Here is a 17,068-nt window from a genome sequence, read left to right as displayed (position 1 = left end):
CACACACAGAGACAAGAAGGCCGCATGAAGACAGAGGCAGAGACTGGTGTGACGCGGCCAGTAGCTAGGAGAGGCAGGTGGGACGGATGCCCCCCCGAGAGCCTCCAGAGGAGTGTGCCTCCGCCAGCAGCTTGATTTCAGACTTCTTGGCCTCCAGAACTGTGAGGATGAATTTCTCCAGTGTTAAGCCACCCAGTCTGTGGCACTTTGTCACGGCAGCTCTGGGAAGTGAGTGCGGGGACCCACAGCTTTGCCAGTCAATAACAGAATGGGGGCTGCCAACCTAGGGCACAAGAATCACTTTGCACAGGCTGCAGGGCTTCGGGCAGGGTCTCCCACTTTCCCCCTGACACTCGGAACACTGTCCTTTCTCAAAGATACCACTCACAACGGTCAGGCGGCCTCCCAGATAGGGACCCCCGTCTCTGTACACAAAGAACAGCGAACCCAGATCCTGCCCTTATAAAGGCTGGATTTGCTGCAAGGTGGACAAATATCCCCTCTGGATTCCCGTGCATCCTAAGATACAGATGGCACACCAGGAGGTGTCTGCCGTTCACGTACCGTGCCCCACAGGGAGGCCGAGCACTGGAGGGCAGAGAGGACAGACCACACCTGCCCCCAGGAAAGCTGCCCCCAGTCTGTCTGGCAGCATTTTCCCCATGCAGGGGGCTCCCTTGTTTCCAGAGCACCTGGAAGGCCGTGAGCCTCTTTGTCTTCTTTTCATGCTAAAGCTACAGCTATAGCTTAGTTTCTCAGCTGGGTAAGCCTGCCCCCGAGACCAGGGCTGTCAGACGCTTTGCTGAATTTCCGTTGGAGGCCTGGGATTGAGCAGACGCGGCTGGAAGGAGGCTCCAGGGCTTCCGGCTTTCCCTTCTCTCTTCTCCCTCCTCACAGCCTCCCTTTCTGCAAACAGGCTCCTCCCTCCCACCTTGTCCTGACATACCTGGCTGTCTTCCACCTTAGCTTGCTCAGACACCTTCACAGGAACACACCTGTGAGCCTGCCAGGGGGCCATGGAGGCTGATCCCTGTTTTCCTAAGTCCATCTGTTCAGCCATCTGTTCATCCATTCATCACCCATCCATCCACCCATCCATCCACCCATCCATCCATCCATCCATCCATCCATCCATCCATCCATCCTTCTATTTATTTGCCCATCCATCCATCCATCCATCCATCCATCCTTCTATTTGCTCATCCATCCATCCATCCATCCATCCATCCATCCATTCTTCTGTCCATCCATCCATCCATCTATCCATCCATCCATCCATCCATCCATCCATCCATCCATCCATCCTTCCTTCCTTCCCAACCCCAGCACTACCTCACTAGCTCCCTTCTCCCTCCTCTGTCATACTCAGTTTCACCATCACAGACAAGAAGCAGAAATGAGAAAATCCAAGAGTCCCAGGGGTCCCAGCCAAGGTCCAAAGGGATGGCTGAGACCACAAGCGGTCTCAAAGAGCTGGGCACCCCCGGGGAGTTTTCAGGGATGGGCTTCTCTTGGAATCTGGGTCCAGGGATCCAGCACATCTTCCTTAGGGAAGTTCTCATGTACAGTCTTTAGAAATCCACCCACTGCATAAACAGACTGGGAGAGGCTGGATGGAGGGAGGGAGCCCTGAAGGTGACAGAGCCCAGGCCACCAGCTGTGGGTGCAGTCCAGGGCCAGAGGCCCCGTTTCTGCATCTGGGAGGTGGCAACAGCTCAGATCTGTCACCACCTGCCATTGCCCCATAACAGGCTGAGTCCTTTGCCTGCCACAGGGGGGCTGTTCATTTGAACATGCACCCCAGAGAACACAATGTAAGATCCCAAATGCCACTTTCAGTCTCCCTGAGTGCAGTGAGATGACACAGGGCTACTTCTCCAAACTGCCCATATTCACTTACGGAGATAGGTCTGCCTCAAAGTCATCCTCACTCCTCCACGATGCCAACCCCTAAATGCCCACAGCTCTGCCGGGCAGGGCGGGGAGGAGAAGAAGGGTATGGGTGTTTGCTCAATCTGCAGTCACAGTCCTGGCCCTGGGAGCTCACAGGCAGCAGAGGCAGCATCTGTCCTGCTCAGCTGTGTCCCTCACCCACCCAGCTTTAAACATCTGTGGGCTGACAAATGCCCATCAATCAAAGAGTGGATAAAGAAATTGTGGTATATTATACACCATGGAATACTACTCAGCCATAAAAAGGAATGAAATAATGGCATTTGCAGCAACCTGGATGGAATTGGAGACCATTATTCTAAGTGAGGTAACTCAGGAATGGAAAACCAAATACTGTTATTTCTCACTTATAAGTGGGAGCTAAGCTATGAGGATGCAAAGGCATAAGAATGACACTATGGACTTTGGGGACTCAGGGGAAAGGGTGGCGGGGGTGAGGGATAAAAGACTACCAATTGGATTCGGTGTCTATTGCTTGGGTAATGGGTGCATCAAAATCTCACAAATCACCACTAAAGAACTTACTCATGTAACCAAATACCACCTGTTCTCCCAAAACCTATGGAAATAAAACATTAAAAAATAAATTTTAAAAAAATGTGTGGGCTGAATGCAGCTGACGGACAATCCCCTCTGCCACCAGGCCAGTGGGCAGGCTCCGCTGTTCTGGGCCATGCAGGAGACAAGTCCCCACCCGCATGGAGACGCGCCCTACACTGATGCAAAAGCGCCACCTTCTGTGTCCCACACGGGCACCCTCCTCACTCAAGTCTTTCATTTGAGTTTCTAATTTGGGGAGTGTGGAAGCTCATGATGCCTTTTTAAAAATAAAAATAGAACAGTCACAAGTACTTTTTAAAAGACCAAATGGAATTTTAACTTTTGGCCTCAGCTTCGCCTCGAAGTCACTGACCTGGCGTCTCCCAGCCCCTCCGGTGGCCCCTGCCTCTTTGTGGCTCCTGAGGCATTTGGTTACATGCGTAAGTTCTTTAGTGGTGATTTCTGAGATTTTGGTGCACCCATCACCCCAACAGGCCAAGCCTAGCTTGCTCCTGCCTCAGAACTTTGCACGTGCCATTCTCTTGGACTGAGCACACCTCAGACCTAGCACTGTAAAGTTCGTACCCTAAGTGTGTGTGGGTTTCTGTTAACCATCACCTCCCTGTCCACCTGCCTAAAGCTCACTTCTCACCCAGCTTCTGGCCTTAAGGGCACTTCTCCATCCACCTGCTGCTGCCGCACATATTTCAGCTGGTGGCTGTGTCTCTTCCGCTAGGATGCCAGTTCATGAGGGCAGGGACCGTCAGCATCTTGTTCACTGCTGTGTCCTCTAAGGCCCCAAACAGAGCGTGACACAGAGTAGGTGCTCAGTAAGTTCTGGGGGGACCAAGGCCTGATTCCCAGCTCTTCGACTGGCTTGGGAGTGATTGCGAATGTTCCCAACTTTGCTCCAACAGTGAGCACGAAAAGCCCCTGGTGAGTGGGGACCGGGTTCATTCATATCCAGCCTGGCCCCCAAAGCCTTTGATTTCCTGGGATTGATCTTGCAGCCAGCTGCTTCCCAGATACCCTGCCTCAATGGGTGGGGTGTGTCCAGGAGGCAAGTCCAGCTTATTCAAACAAAGTGGGGGGCCTCTTTAATGAAGTGAAGCGTAGGCAGATTTAACATGCATGTCCGTCCAACCTCCTAAAGTAGGTGACAAGGTGGTGAGGACCTCAGTGGCTTAGATTTGGGGGCAGGACTGCAGTCTACCCCAGCAGCTGAGGCATATGCCACCAACTTTGATCAGAAAGCTGGTGTCGGTCACTGGATACTGGAACAAAGACACCCACCCTGCCAAACGCAGTCTGAACCTGAGGCTCACATGGAAACCCAGCACCGCTCACCCCCGCCTCTTCCTCGGGTGTTGGAAAGCATCAGCTGCGTGAGGCACATCAAAGGTTCCGCCTCTTTGTCCTGAGACAATATGAGGTGCCGATATTTGCACCTAAAGAGCACTCTCCCCGAGTCGTCAGCGAGTACTCAGCAAAGTTCAGCAGGAGTTAACGGGGAGGTGGGGTGCCCTGCGGGATGGGCGAGGGGTGGTTGGGCATGGCCACAGCGGCAAGCCCCAAAGCTGAGAAGAGGGGGCGCCAGGCAATCCTTTCTCCCTTTTATTCAAAGCAGCCCTTCAAACCCGGTAGGTACACAGACATTTTGTTTTCCAAAAAAAAAAAATCACAGGTAGTTAATTAGTCGCACAGTGAAAAGGGGAATAATATGAGGTTGAAGGGCAGACTCTGCAGCCAGGCCCAGCACAGCCGCTTCCTGGCTGGGCAACTTTGGGAAGGTTGCTAACCTCCTCTGTGCCTTGGCTTCCAGCTCTGGAAAACGGGGCTAATTGGAGTGTAGGCTTCATGGGAATATAGTGAAAATTAAATGAATTGATGTAAATAAAGAGCTTAGGACAGTTGTCCTGGCACACGGTGTGAGCTATCTAAATGCCAAGTATCATTATCCATGAGGAAACAGCCCCAACAGCCCCGGGCTTTGCTTTTAAGCCAAATTAAAAGATCAGGGCAACACAGTTCCATACCTGGCATCCAGCGAGCAGGAAGGGGAAAAAATAAAGTCAAGTAGAACAGCCAAGACAAGTAAGCCAGCCACGCTATTCCTGCGGCAGCCACGGGCTGGCCCGGATGGCAGAGACTGCTTCCAGAAAACCCTCTGTAAGGAGGCTTCTGGGTCACGGAAGGAACCAAGGAGAAGGCGCTTTCCCCGTCCGTTTTCTCCAAGCCCCACTGTGCAAGGCGCCACGGGGATTCAGTCCCAACCTGTGCAGCCCAAATGTGTGACAGTGCCAAATCCCAGACGCTCTGGCAGGAAAGCTGGCCTTTCGACAGCAAGATCAGGTTCACTGCAAACAGCCCTGGTCACCTCTGTCAACTCCTGGAAGTCCTCACTGCCCCTTCCACCCGCCAGGCTCCCATAAAGAGACCAAAGTTCAAATTCGCTGCATGATTTGGTCTAAGATAGTGACTCCTCGACTTGGCTGAACAGTACAATCACCCAGGGAGACAGACTCTCCTGATGCCGAGCTGCACCCCTATCAGTTCAGTGAGACTATCTGGGCGGTGAGTGTGGGTAGGTTCTAAAGATTCTCCAAGTGATTCCAATTGGCGGCCAAGTTTGGGACCCACCAGGGGAAGAAACAAGCAAGGTATGAATGAAGGTCATGTCCTGAGGCTTGAGGCGGGGAGCCACTCCTTTCTGCTGTGGGGAGGAGGATTTTCAGCTGGGGGGAGGCCTTTTTTGCCCTGTGAGTGCCAGGCAAGTATCCCTGGGGCCCCAGGAAAGGGGAGTGGAGCCAGCACACACGCCCCAGCAGAAAAGCTGTTAAGGTGGGCAGGGCGCAGCCAGAGAGCGGGCAGGGATGGGCCATCACTCATTTCAACTTGTCATTTCCTCAAGCTGCAAAGGCACCCGCTGGGCCCACATGCTTCCCCGCCTGCCAGGGGGGCGCCCAGTCTCAGGCCAGGCGCCAAGCTGGGTCCCCACCGGAGTCCACCCCCAGGCTGGGCTTAGTCTGGCAGGAGACAAACTCCTGAGTTTCCTGACCCGGGGTTCCAGCCTCCCCCTCCCGCCTAAGCTCCACGTCAACATGCCTTAACATCCCGGGAAGGAAGGGATCCTGTCTGGATTTGGTTATTTAAAAAAAGAAAGAAAGAAAAGGCTTTCACGTTGGCAGCGCCTGGACAGTAAACAGGGCACCCGGAGCAGCAGAGGGGCCGGGTCCAGATGTCTGCAACATGCCGGGCCTCTGGGCGCAAGCCCACCTAGCCAGCAGCCAACTTCTTTGGGAATTTCGGACCGTCCTTTACCCCGCCCCATGAGCCCCCCATTATTACTGACAATAGGAAGAATCACTCTGGAGGGAGGCCTACTGCCAGGGAGCGGTCTCCAGGTTCAGGGGTCAGCCTGGACCTCCTCCCCTTACACACCCTGGTCCCCACCTGAGAAGCGTGGCTGTCACTGGCCACCTTCGTGGCTGCGGGGCAGGGAGAGGAGGAGGTCCGTCCTGCTTCTACAGTAGCGCGCGTCTCGAGGGGCAACCCTCACCCACCCGCCCGCGCGGTCCCCCATTTGGGAGCGAGAGTGCCTCCTTACCGCTCTTGCCTCGCTGGGTCCCGGGGGCTCCGAGGAGGCGCCGGCGCCCCCCGCGCGCGCGTCGAGGATACCGGGCGCCAGGGAGTAGAAGGGTGGGCTGGGGCTGGGGCTAGGGGGCAGCCCGGAGTCGGGGCTGTCCAGCAAGCCCTCCCGGCCCTGCTCCTTCAGGCTGTCCTCCATGCCCTGCAGATGCAGGTGGCCCACCATGTCTGGGGGGCGCGGGGCGCGGGCCCCCCGCTCCTCCGGGGGCTTCTCCACCGCGCTCCGGGGCACGGGGCAGGCGGCGGCGGGGCGAGGGCTGCGCGCCCGGGGACCTGCGGGCACCGCGAGAGGCGGCGATCAGGCCCGGCGACCCCTGCGCCCCTGATCCCCGTGGGCCTGCAGCCTGCTCGCCGCCGCAGGCCGCGCTCCTGCCAGCGTCGCCGCCCTCGGCCCTCCGCGGCGCCCGCCCGCCGGGCCCGGCCTCGCCTCCGCGCTGCGCTGCGCTCCCGCAGGCCGGCCCAGCCCCGAGGCGCACGTCGCCGCCCGGCCCTCTCCGCACCTCCCCGGCCCGCGCCTCTTTTTCTAGGCGCCTCCTCCTCCCCCTTCCTCTCCCCGCCCCGGCCTGCGCGGTGGGCAACCGCCCCGGGCCGGCGCCTCTGCCGAGGCCCTCCAGCTCCAGGGGACTGCGCGCCCAGCCAGCAGCCGGAGTCCCACGAGGCGCGTGTGTCCCGCACTCCCGAAACAAGCACCACACTCGCGCACCGAGGGTGCCTTGTGGGGTCCCCAAGTTATCCCAAGAAATACGAGTAATAATCATCATCCTATTTCGTGGTGCTCTTGGAGGTTTTCTCAGTCTCATTTGAAGTCCCAATAAAAGCAGCTTGAGAAACTTTATTTTAGAGAAGTTTTCTTTTTCTCTGTAACTTACAATGGATGGGGAGGAGTGCCACCACCGCCCTAGTACTGGCGTCTCCGTTACCCGCACAACCAGGGCCAGCTCTTTGGGCCTTGAGGGTGGAAAGCATTGGGTGGAACTTGTGGGTGGGGGGCGGCGGCGGCGATGAGAAGCACTTCCGGGAATCCCCAGGCATCTGGCTGTTCCTGCATTTTTCTGGGAAGGTCCTTGCTCATGAACAAGGGTCCTGCTCGTCTTTCCCTTCTTTTCCTTCCTCCCAAGAGAGAAGAACACGTGTTTCCTTTCCTTACTGTTTTCTTATCAGATGCCTGGCAAGGCGTCTCCGCATTTCCAGCGCCCAGCCACACAGACGCCCCCCACCTCACTCCTGAGGATCCATCCTTCCATTCTGCAAGCGGGGCAGCTGGGGGTGTCCACGGACTGCTTTGAAAAGCAGGAATGTGGGAGAGGCTAATAGGGCGAAGAGAGCAGAGGGAGACTCCAGGAAGGGTGAAAGTGTGCACGGCACACTCATTTCCATTCTGCTTAGAGCAGAAAGCCCAAGCGGGAAGCCGGGTGTCAGAATCCGTTCTTTGGACACCCTCAAACTGAGGGCAGCATTTTGAAGATGTTCTCAGGCTCCCATTCTACACCCAGCCTTGGCCGGACCTCAAAACGGGCACGCGTAAGACAGCAGGCCCCTGGCCTGTGGAGGGCCCAGTCTGGTAAGGCAGTCAACGTACCAGGAAGCTAAGGCTGTGAGTCTAAGGGAAGGAACTTAACGAGGTGCTGCAACCAAGAATAGCCAAAGGGACAACTTAAGGCTTGGGGTGTTCAGGGAAGGCTTCTTGGAGGAGGCGATTTTTAAAGATAAGATCTGAATAGCCAAGCAGTGAGAATTAGCCCACCATGTGGAGGGAACAGCAGGGCGCAGGCCCTGCAGCAGCGGGAGTAAGGTGTATGCCAGACACTGACAGAGGATGCGGCCGCTTCCTGAGAGTCCACAGGGTGACAGGCATGCACCTGTCACCAGGTGAATTTACAGCCCATTTCCATATCTCCCAGGAAAGAACGCTGGAAGTCTGCTGCCCAAACAGAACTAACCAGAGGTTTGAATATCTGGAACATTCTGGAAAAAAACAAAATAGGACAACAAAATAGGATTCCATTTGCTTCAGTTCTTAGGCAAGACAGGACTTCTTCAGCCCTTGGGCCACTTGACCAGAATGAGTGACTGAACTGCTGTCACTGACTATGATGAAAGTGGTGGGGGGAGGGGGCGTTCTTTCTGGAACACAGACACATGGAAACTCACATTTCCCAAATGCCCACCCAGCCAGCCCCAGTAGTCTTCTGCTTCCCTGGAGAAAGTCTTTGGCAAGAACGAATTTCTTCTTATCTCAGGGACTAATGACCCCTTGGCCATAATAGCTACCAAGGGCAGGGCAGAATGCGGGCAAGGTAGAGTTTCAAAATTGCAGGGTTCCTCTGTCTTTATTTAAAATGTTGATATTTTGAGGCCTGGTGTGGCAGCTCACGCCTGTAATCCCAGCACTTTGGGAAGCTGAGGCGAGTGGATCACCTAAGGTCAGGAGTTTAAGACCAGCCTGGCCAACATGGTGAAACTCTGTCTCTACTAACAAAAAATTAGCCAGGCATGGTGGCAGGCGCCTGTAATCCCAGCTACTCAGGAGGCTAAGGCAGGAGAATTGCTTGAACTCAGGAGGTGGAGGTTGCAGTGAGCCGAGGTCATGCTATTGCACTCCAGCCTGTGCAACAGAGCAAGACTCTGTCTCAAAGTAAAATAAAATGTTGATGTTTTGTTCCTCTTGAACTGTTTGCATCCATTTTGACTTTTAAAACGTTGCAGCAAAATATCATTTGTGGTGATTTCTGTGTTTGGGGGATGTCCTGAAATTCTCTTGCCCCACTCTACTAATCCTGTCCCCCTTGTGTCATTCATCTTGATCTAGAAGCCCACTTATCAAGAGTGCCTTCATGACTATGCCCATCTGGGTTCTGGAAGTTTCCCTGAAACAGGCTGCCCTATGTGGTAAATGGTTGGAGATGTGTGCACGCCAGACGGCAGGCAGAACATGAGTGCATTACAAATGTCAGACCCCCAGAGAGCAGCCCACACTGATGGCCCCAGTGACCGTGACCTCTGACCTATTCGGATCCTGCTGCGGGCTGGGGACCGCCCCTCAATTGAAAGCCAGTACTGTGGAAGCTTCTATTTCTCACAGCACCAGATGGTCTGCAAATGTCAAAGACGGGAGGAAAGGCCGAAATTTCCATAAATTCATTGGAGCCAGGGGCTAGGCAGTGGGCAGGGCAGGAGGCTCTTGTGGCCAGTCTCAGGAGGAAAAGGGGCTTGAGCCCCTGAAATGTGAGGTTTGAGGAGCAGAAAAGGGGGTCTTTCAAGATTGGAGTACCTGCTCTAGGCCCAGTGCTGGAGGAAAGGGCAGAGGGAAGGAGGTGCTAGGTCTACGGAGGCCCTTATGCCGTGCCAGGGGATTGGGGCTTTATCTGCCAGGGATGGGAGAATCTGCAGAGGTTTTGAAGCAGGTAAAGAATGATCTGATCCAAATCGCTTCCAAAGTTCCTCACATGTACACATATATACACATAAACAAAGCTGGATTAAAGAGTGGAGAGTTTGGAGGCAGAGAGAAATTGGGCAGAGAAAGTGGATATTTAATAGAAAAGAGGTATTGGGGTATCTGACAAGGGGTTGTAAAGAGTGGGTCCCGTGTTGGAGAGAAGGGGAGAAGGGAAGACCCCTTCACCACACACCCCTGGGAAGGAAGACCTTCCTCCACAAGCTTCGGAAGTCACTGGCTGTTAAAAGCACACGTTGAAGAGGAAAGAAAAGTGACCTGGGGTAACCCCAAGCCCCAGCCCAGGGCCCCCCAAGCACTTCCATATCAGGGGGATTTTCCCAGGCTGCTTTGTGTGGGGGAAGCTCAACTTTGCAAGGAAGGCCAGAGGGAAGGGCATCGAGAAAAAAAGGTTTTTTCATGGAGTGCCATTAGCCACTTGTTGCAAGCAGCATTGAAGGAAGACTCCCAGAAACAGGGCTGCGCATTCCTGCAGAGCTTACAGAGCTCTGCACACGCACCGTCCTGCACTTGAACCCTGGCTGCATATTATTTCCATTTTAAAATAAAGCAGGCCAGGAATGGGAGCTCGCGCCTGTAATCCCAGCACTTTGGGAGGCCAAGGTGCGTGGATCAGCTGAGGTCAGGAGTTTGAGACCAGCCTGGCCAACATGGTGAAACTCCGTCTCTACCAAAAGTAGAAAAATTAGCCAGGTGCGGTGGTACACACCTGTAATCCCAGCTACACAGGAGGCTGAGGCAGGAGAATCCCTTGAACCTGGGAGGCGGAGGCTGCAGTGAGCCAAGATCATGCCACTGCACTCCAGCCTGGGTAATAGAGTGAGACTCCAACTCAGAAAAATAAATTAATAAAATAAAAGATAAATAATAAATAAATAAAGCAGATGGAGTCATGGAGACTCAGAGAGGTTAAGTGACTGCCTGAAGTCACACAGCCTACCCTGAGTAGAAAGCCACACTGGAGGCTGCTAGGGCGGACGTGGCAGAGACTGCCAGTGGGTCCCAATGGATTGTGACATGGCGGCAGGAGGACGGAGGTTGTCATGCCTGACAACAAGGCCTTTCTGTAACCTGCAGAGAGAGCCCTGAAACAAGGCCATCTGAGAGCACTGGAGGCCGCTCGCCTTCCAAGGAGACGCCCAGACAAGTAAGGGGTCTTCTTGTCGTGTGCACACTCGGTTGTCTGGGTTTGAATCCTGGCCCTACCATGTCCCGGCTGTGTGATCTGGGCAATTGGCTTGCCCTTTCTATGCCTCAGTGTCCCCATCCATAAAGCAGGATGATAATAAAGCTAGTGAATGAAGATTAAATGTAAGCATATTAAGGGTATGCTGCCAGGTGCACCAGGCACAAGCTGAGCCCTCGGCATGGTGCCAGGGAAATTTCCTCAGGCTCAGCTGGGCCCTGCTCTAATCACCGCACTTCATGCCTTGCTGTGTGAAATCACCAGGATAATCAATACATTTAGATACACACACACACTTCTACATGCACATAAACACATATGCACATATACATACACACATACACACACAACCACACATATGCACACACACATACATGTACACACACAAACACATATATACACATAAACACACAAATATACACACATACACACAGATGCATACACAATACACATGCATACACAAGCACACATATACATACAAATACATAAATATACATATACGCATACACATGTGTATGCACATACATACATGTACATACATATACACATGTAGACACATCCACACATAAACACAAATACACACACATATATGCACACATATGCAAACGCACATACATGGACACACAAATATACACACTAACACACATACGCATACATACACATACACATATGTACTCACACACGTATACACACATCTACACACCTACACCCATATGCATACACACGCATATGCATATACACTTTTTAGAAGAAGAAAAGACGAGAGAACTGCAGTGTCAGCAAAGTCTTTGTCTTTCATAGGGAGCATCCGGGGCTCTTGCCTATTTTTAAGGAATGCAGAAATAACACTGAACATCACTGGGGGTTTGAAAGTAGCCACAGAAGAACTTGAAGTGGAGGCGTCCAAAGGGGCGGCGAGAACAGAGCCAAGAGGAGCGGCTTCTTGATCACACGCTCCATATAGGCCCTGTCTGAGCTGTCCAGCTGGGCATGTGATCAAATGTTTCAGAGTGAAGGCCCAGGTGACTGTATGACCATGAGACTTGGGACTGTGCATCCTCAGCAGGCCAGGTCCTGGTCCCTGGCTGGGGGATGCCTCCCTGCCCCAGGGAGTCGCATGTTCCCTGATGGCCCGTCTCACCCGAGGGACTTTTCTGCAGTGCCCTTGCTCGGTCCCCAGCTGTACCACAGACGTCCGCGCCTGTTCAGAGCTCCAGCAGTGACTCACCTCTTCATTTTTAGCCCGTGTCCTCTCAGAGCCTGCAGCCCGCCTTTGCTGGGCAGCTGTCTGGGGGTCAGGGCCCATGCCCTGGGTGTCCACACATAAAACCAGCTCTTGACCACTTGCCCTACTAAGACAGGGAAGCGGGGACAAAATGAATTCAAAGTGCCTTTGTCCTGGGCGTACGTTCTGCTGCCATTTGTATGTGTGTGTCCAGGACAGCGTCCGGATTCCCAGTGCTTTCAGTGAGCGACGAAAGCTGTTCTAAGGGTCTGCTGCCCGGCATCCCAGCCGGCGTGGCTTCCCACAGCCCCTCCCGTTCCCATTCCACAGTGGGGCTGCTGGACTCACCTCACAGCTCCGGGCAAAGACGCCCACGGCTGAGAGGCTTCTTCCTGGCTGGAAACTCACCGCTTCACACCTTCCGGCTGTAAGCAGCGTTCAGCTGAAAAGGCCTTTTCTGCCAGCTTCTCCCGAGCTTGAGTAAACAAAAAGCCTATTTATGTCTTTAGAGCACTTAATTAAGCCAGGGCAGGGATAAAATCAGAGACTGAGTGTAGTGAAAACACAGTCCTTAAAGTCAGAAGAAGGTCGCCTCCAGCCAGGCTTGGCCAAGAGCCAGCTGTGTGTTCTTGGGGGAAGCTGGGTCTCCCTGAATTTTTGCAAGAATAATATAATGAAAACCCAAACACCATTTGGGTTTGTTGGGTGTTGACACATCGGATCTCTCTCTCTCTCTCTGTCTCTCTCTTGTGTGTGTGTGTGTGTGTGTGTGCTGTTTATTTTGTTTTGTGTTTTGCTAAACCATGTAAAAATAGGTGGTAAATATCATGCCCCAAAACTCTTCAGCGGTACCTCCTAAGAAGAAAGATGATATGGAACCACAATACTGCGATCACACTGAAGGAATTTAACATTGGTACAATTATATAACCTATATTCCATATCAAAATGTCCCCAATTTTCCCAACAATGTCCTTTAAATCTGTTTTCTTTCTCAACCCAGGGCTTAAACACACGTTGCATTTCGCTTGATCTTAGCCGAAAGTCGAAGTGATCACACACAACTCCTAATAGTTGTCACTATTAGGAGTTGTGTGTGATCTCCTAATCGTTCACATTAGGATCACATTAGGAGTTGTGTGTGATCTCCTAATCTCCTAAATAGTTGTCACTATTAGGAGACAATTCTTCATGAGTCTCCCGTGTTTATTCCCATCTTGCAAACAGAGGCCTTGGCCACCCTTCGTTCTGGGCTATCATTTCAAGAACGTTTGTAGGGAGAACAGTTTTGAAAGGTAGAGATAGTGTCTCTCTTCAAATCAAAGGATAGGCGTGCTTCCTGTCCACTGTAATAAAAATAATGGTTCCCTGTGGGGAAAAGGTCAGGCCGGCTTATTGCCCACTGTGAAAGATTCGGGTTCCCTACACTCCGGGTTCCTCCCCTGCTGTGCAAACAGCTGTATGTGCAAGGGTCACCTGGGCCCCTTCGAGTGGCCCTGTGGAAACCAGAGCTGGGGAACTGGCTGGAGAACTTGCTGACTCCCTGGCTTCTGTGATTATTGTGAGTAATAACGTCCTTTGTCTCTGACCCAGGAGTCTTGTATCTTCTGCTTGAGTCTGTGAGACTGTGGCAGAGCCATGTCTTCCCTGGCCAGCAGGGTGAAATCTCAGACCACTCCCAGTTCTGTGTGGTCACATCTCTTTAGATCTTTGACCCTAACAGACCCCATACCTATTTTGCCTTTCCTGACATAAATAGTTTTAACGAGTTTGGGCCAGTTGTAGAGCATCCCATGATCTGAATTTGCCTGATTGCTGTCTTAGGATTCGATGTAGGATAAACACTTTTGCAGGGATTTTTCAGGGTCCATATTGTGCCATCACCCTCAGGAAGCACATCCTGTCAGCTTGCCCCACTGTTGGTCATGCTGGGTGTGATCACTGGGTAGAGGTGGTATCCACCTTATTTCTTCGTGCTAAAGGTACCTTTCCCTTTGTGATTTATCAGGAAGCTCTGGGGAGATATTTTGACATCTTGGGGATATCCTGCTCCATGACAAGCCTTAAACTCCACAAATCCCAGCTGATTCATTGGTGAAGAGCTTTGTGCTAGACGATAGTCCCAGATACTATGACTATTATGTTTTCCTCTTGCAACAGAGAACGCAGTCTGCAGAGACTAAACTATTTACAATCTTGCCTTGTATAGAAAAAGTTGGCTGACCCCTGCAATAGTGGGTAGCGGGTGGTATAGAGTGAGTCTAGAGTTACCTTCAAGAAATCTGCTTCAATACCCCCACGTTCGCACACCACTTTCTTTATCAGTTTTCAGCTTTTTAGGGGTTCATGATTCTCTTGCTCTCAAGTTGTAGAATGCTTAAAGTGAAACACATATACCTTTCTGGCTAACACAATAGTGCGTGACACTCTTGGAAATGGCGCCCGTGCACAGCAGACGAAAAGCGTGGGCACTGCCCCCTCTTCATGCCTCTCACTCGGCGAATCTGTGCAAAGCAAATGTTTTGAGATCTTCTAAATGTAGCGCGCCATCCAGATTGCTTTCCAGTTATTTTGTCTGACTAGAAACTGTGATGTCACATAAATTGGTGACTGTGTCTGCCTGAATCCATAATGCCAAAACATCACTTGTTGATGTAGCAGGTTTTGGGATAAACAAGTTGCTATATTGAAAAAAAAAAAAAAGAGGCCTCCAAAAAGTGCTGTGGTTTTTTCAGAGCCATGATGGCAAAAACAAAACAAAACATTAATATAACAGTCGTTCTGAACTACAGCTGAGTAAATTACCAGAAGGACATCTGTGCACATTAAAAGTAATATAGGATGTTCTGATGCTTACTTGAGTCATGCAAAAAAATGTTTAAAAAAATTTTTTAAAGTATGTATAGCATGAAGTTCAGTCAGGTAAGAGCCAAGGGGCTGAAAGCTTTCGGGAGCGAGACTAAGTCCTTCCCAGCTGATGAAAACACAGAGATGGCAGGGAGGAAGCACAGTTTCCAGGGGCACGCTGGCCCCTGAAATGCCGCAGGGTGAGTACGCCAGAAAGCGTGGCAAATGCGCACCATTTCCATTCATTCCTCAAGGAAGACACAAGTCCAGGCAAATATTCTGGTTGTGTGGTTTTTCAGCTGAAAGCGAAGACAAAGGGCGTTGAACAGGAATTAATGCAAGGCTCCAGGCTCCTGGCATGCTGCCCGGAGCTCCGGAAAGGGTAGAGTCTGGGGACCAGGCCCAGCGGGAGGGCAGGGTCCTGGAGTGGCCGGGGCTCAGTGATGCTCCCGGTGCAGTCTTGAGATGCTAAAGGAGGGGAGGGGAGGGGAAGGGGGCTGTCTGTCATCCCCTCAATCAGCAGTGATGAGTAAGTGCCTACTGTGTGCGGTCAATGGGGGATAGAGCCATGGACTAGTCATACTTGGTCCTCATTCTTGGGGGACTTCCAGTCTGGGGTGGGGTTTGGGGAAAGAAAATAGTTAAATGAGGTAATTTCAGAGAGTTATAAATGCTATGCAAATAAAATGGGTGATGGGGCAGAGAAAGACCATGGTGGAACAGCTTTCCACGGCAGAGGGCGGGTCACAAATATCCTTCAGAAGTGGCTTTTGAACCGAGAGCCTGGTAGGGAAAAGGGGCCAGCTCTGCAAAGAGCCTGAGAAAGGGCATCCTGGCAGAGAAACGAGGTGCAAAGGCCCTGAGGCTACCTCTGTTCCTACAAAGGCTCTGAGGCTGGCACACACTGGAGGCATCTGTGTCCCAGGAAGAAAGTGGAGAGAGGCTTGGGGAGATGGGTGGGGAAAAAGAAGCAGAGAAAGAAAGGCAAGAGAAATTGGTATGGGAGGGCACGGAGACCAACTGTGGAGAACCGGAGGGAAAGGAGGAAGAGAATTCATAGAGAGCACCAGGGAAGAACTCCCAGACACATCCTTGTGTTTGTCGAAGGAGAAAGGGGGGCACGGGTGCATGGGGAGCGGCCCACAAGGTCTCTGCTCCTCAGTGGTTTCCGCTCATCTCCACAGGCCTGGGTCTGGCGTCTTTGCTAGTTTTGTGTGTGCTTAGTTCTTATGTCCCCAGTTGGATTATCAGCTCCTCAAAGGCAGAAAGCACACCTTATGCTTTTTTTTCTTTCTGGACAGCACTTCACACCATGCTTTTGCACATGGGGGATCATTAACTATTGTCTGGATAAGTGGACAGATGGATGGATGGATGGATGGATGGATGGATGGATGGATGGATGGATGGATTGACAGATGGACAAATGGACGGATAGATGGATGGATGGATGGATGGATGGATGGATGGATGGATGGATGGACATGGATGCTCATATAACTTAACATTTCTGACACTCAGGCTGTTCTGAACCAAGGAAGACCAATGTGGTCAACAGAATCTGGGAGGTTTAGTAAGAAAAAGGATTATTGCTATGTAGGGAAAAACATGAGTACCTATGCTGTTTTTTTATTATTTTTATGAAATGTCTGTGTTGTCCTCCTTCCCCAAATTTATATGTTGAAATCTCAATGACTAATATGATGATCTTAGGAGGTAGGGCCTTTAGAAAGTGATTAGGTCATGAGGGTGGAGCCCCATGAATGGGATTAGTGCCCTTATGAGACATGAGAACTTCCTGTCACTCTCTGCTTTGCATCATATGTGGATACAGTGAGAAGGAGGCTGCCTACAAGCCAAGAAGCAAGTCCTCACCAAGCACTGGCTCTGCCAGCACCTTGATCTTGGGCTTCCCCACCCCCAGAAGTATGATAAATACATGTTTGTTGTTTAAGCCACTCAGTCTATTGTCATTTGTTTCAGCAGCCTGAACTCCCTTAGCCAGGTACATCAATGTAGAGATGAACTAGAACAGGGAGGTGATACCAAAGAGAGAAAGAAAAAGTAGCAAATGTGGCAAGATCACTATGTTCACTGGTTTTCAAGTTCTTCTCTTCCTCCAGGAAACCACACTGTACTAAATTCCCCAGGCTTCTGTGTGGTTAGGTGTGACCATGTGATTGAATTCTGAACACTAGAATGTGAGTGGAAT

General features: G+C 51.8%; 1 protein-coding gene across 3 annotated transcripts in view; it reads right to left on the bottom strand.

Moving 5' to 3' along the window:
* RFLNA (refilin A) overlaps nucleotides 1–17,068 on the bottom strand; it is a 346,540-nt gene that overhangs the window by 13,571 nt on the left and 315,901 nt on the right. Inside the window, exon 1 of one of the 3 annotated variants that reach the window (XM_005572593.4) lies at nucleotides 6,101–6,637. The exons of the other annotated variants lie outside the window; for them this stretch is intronic. Coding sequence (XP_005572650.1) covers nucleotides 6,101–6,307 — 207 coding nt within the window. The 5' untranslated portion in view covers nucleotides 6,308–6,637. Of the gene's footprint in view, nucleotides 1–6,100; nucleotides 6,638–17,068 lie in introns of those variants that run through there. 3 annotated transcript variants of the gene reach the window in all.

Source organism: Macaca fascicularis, chromosome 11 (genome assembly GCF_037993035.2).
Source record: "Macaca fascicularis isolate 582-1 chromosome 11, T2T-MFA8v1.1".
In the NCBI taxonomy this organism is placed as follows: domain Eukaryota; kingdom Metazoa; phylum Chordata; class Mammalia; order Primates; family Cercopithecidae; genus Macaca; species Macaca fascicularis.
Note: the sequence above shows the minus strand (reverse complement) of the source record. Positions and strands in the feature narration are given on the sequence as shown.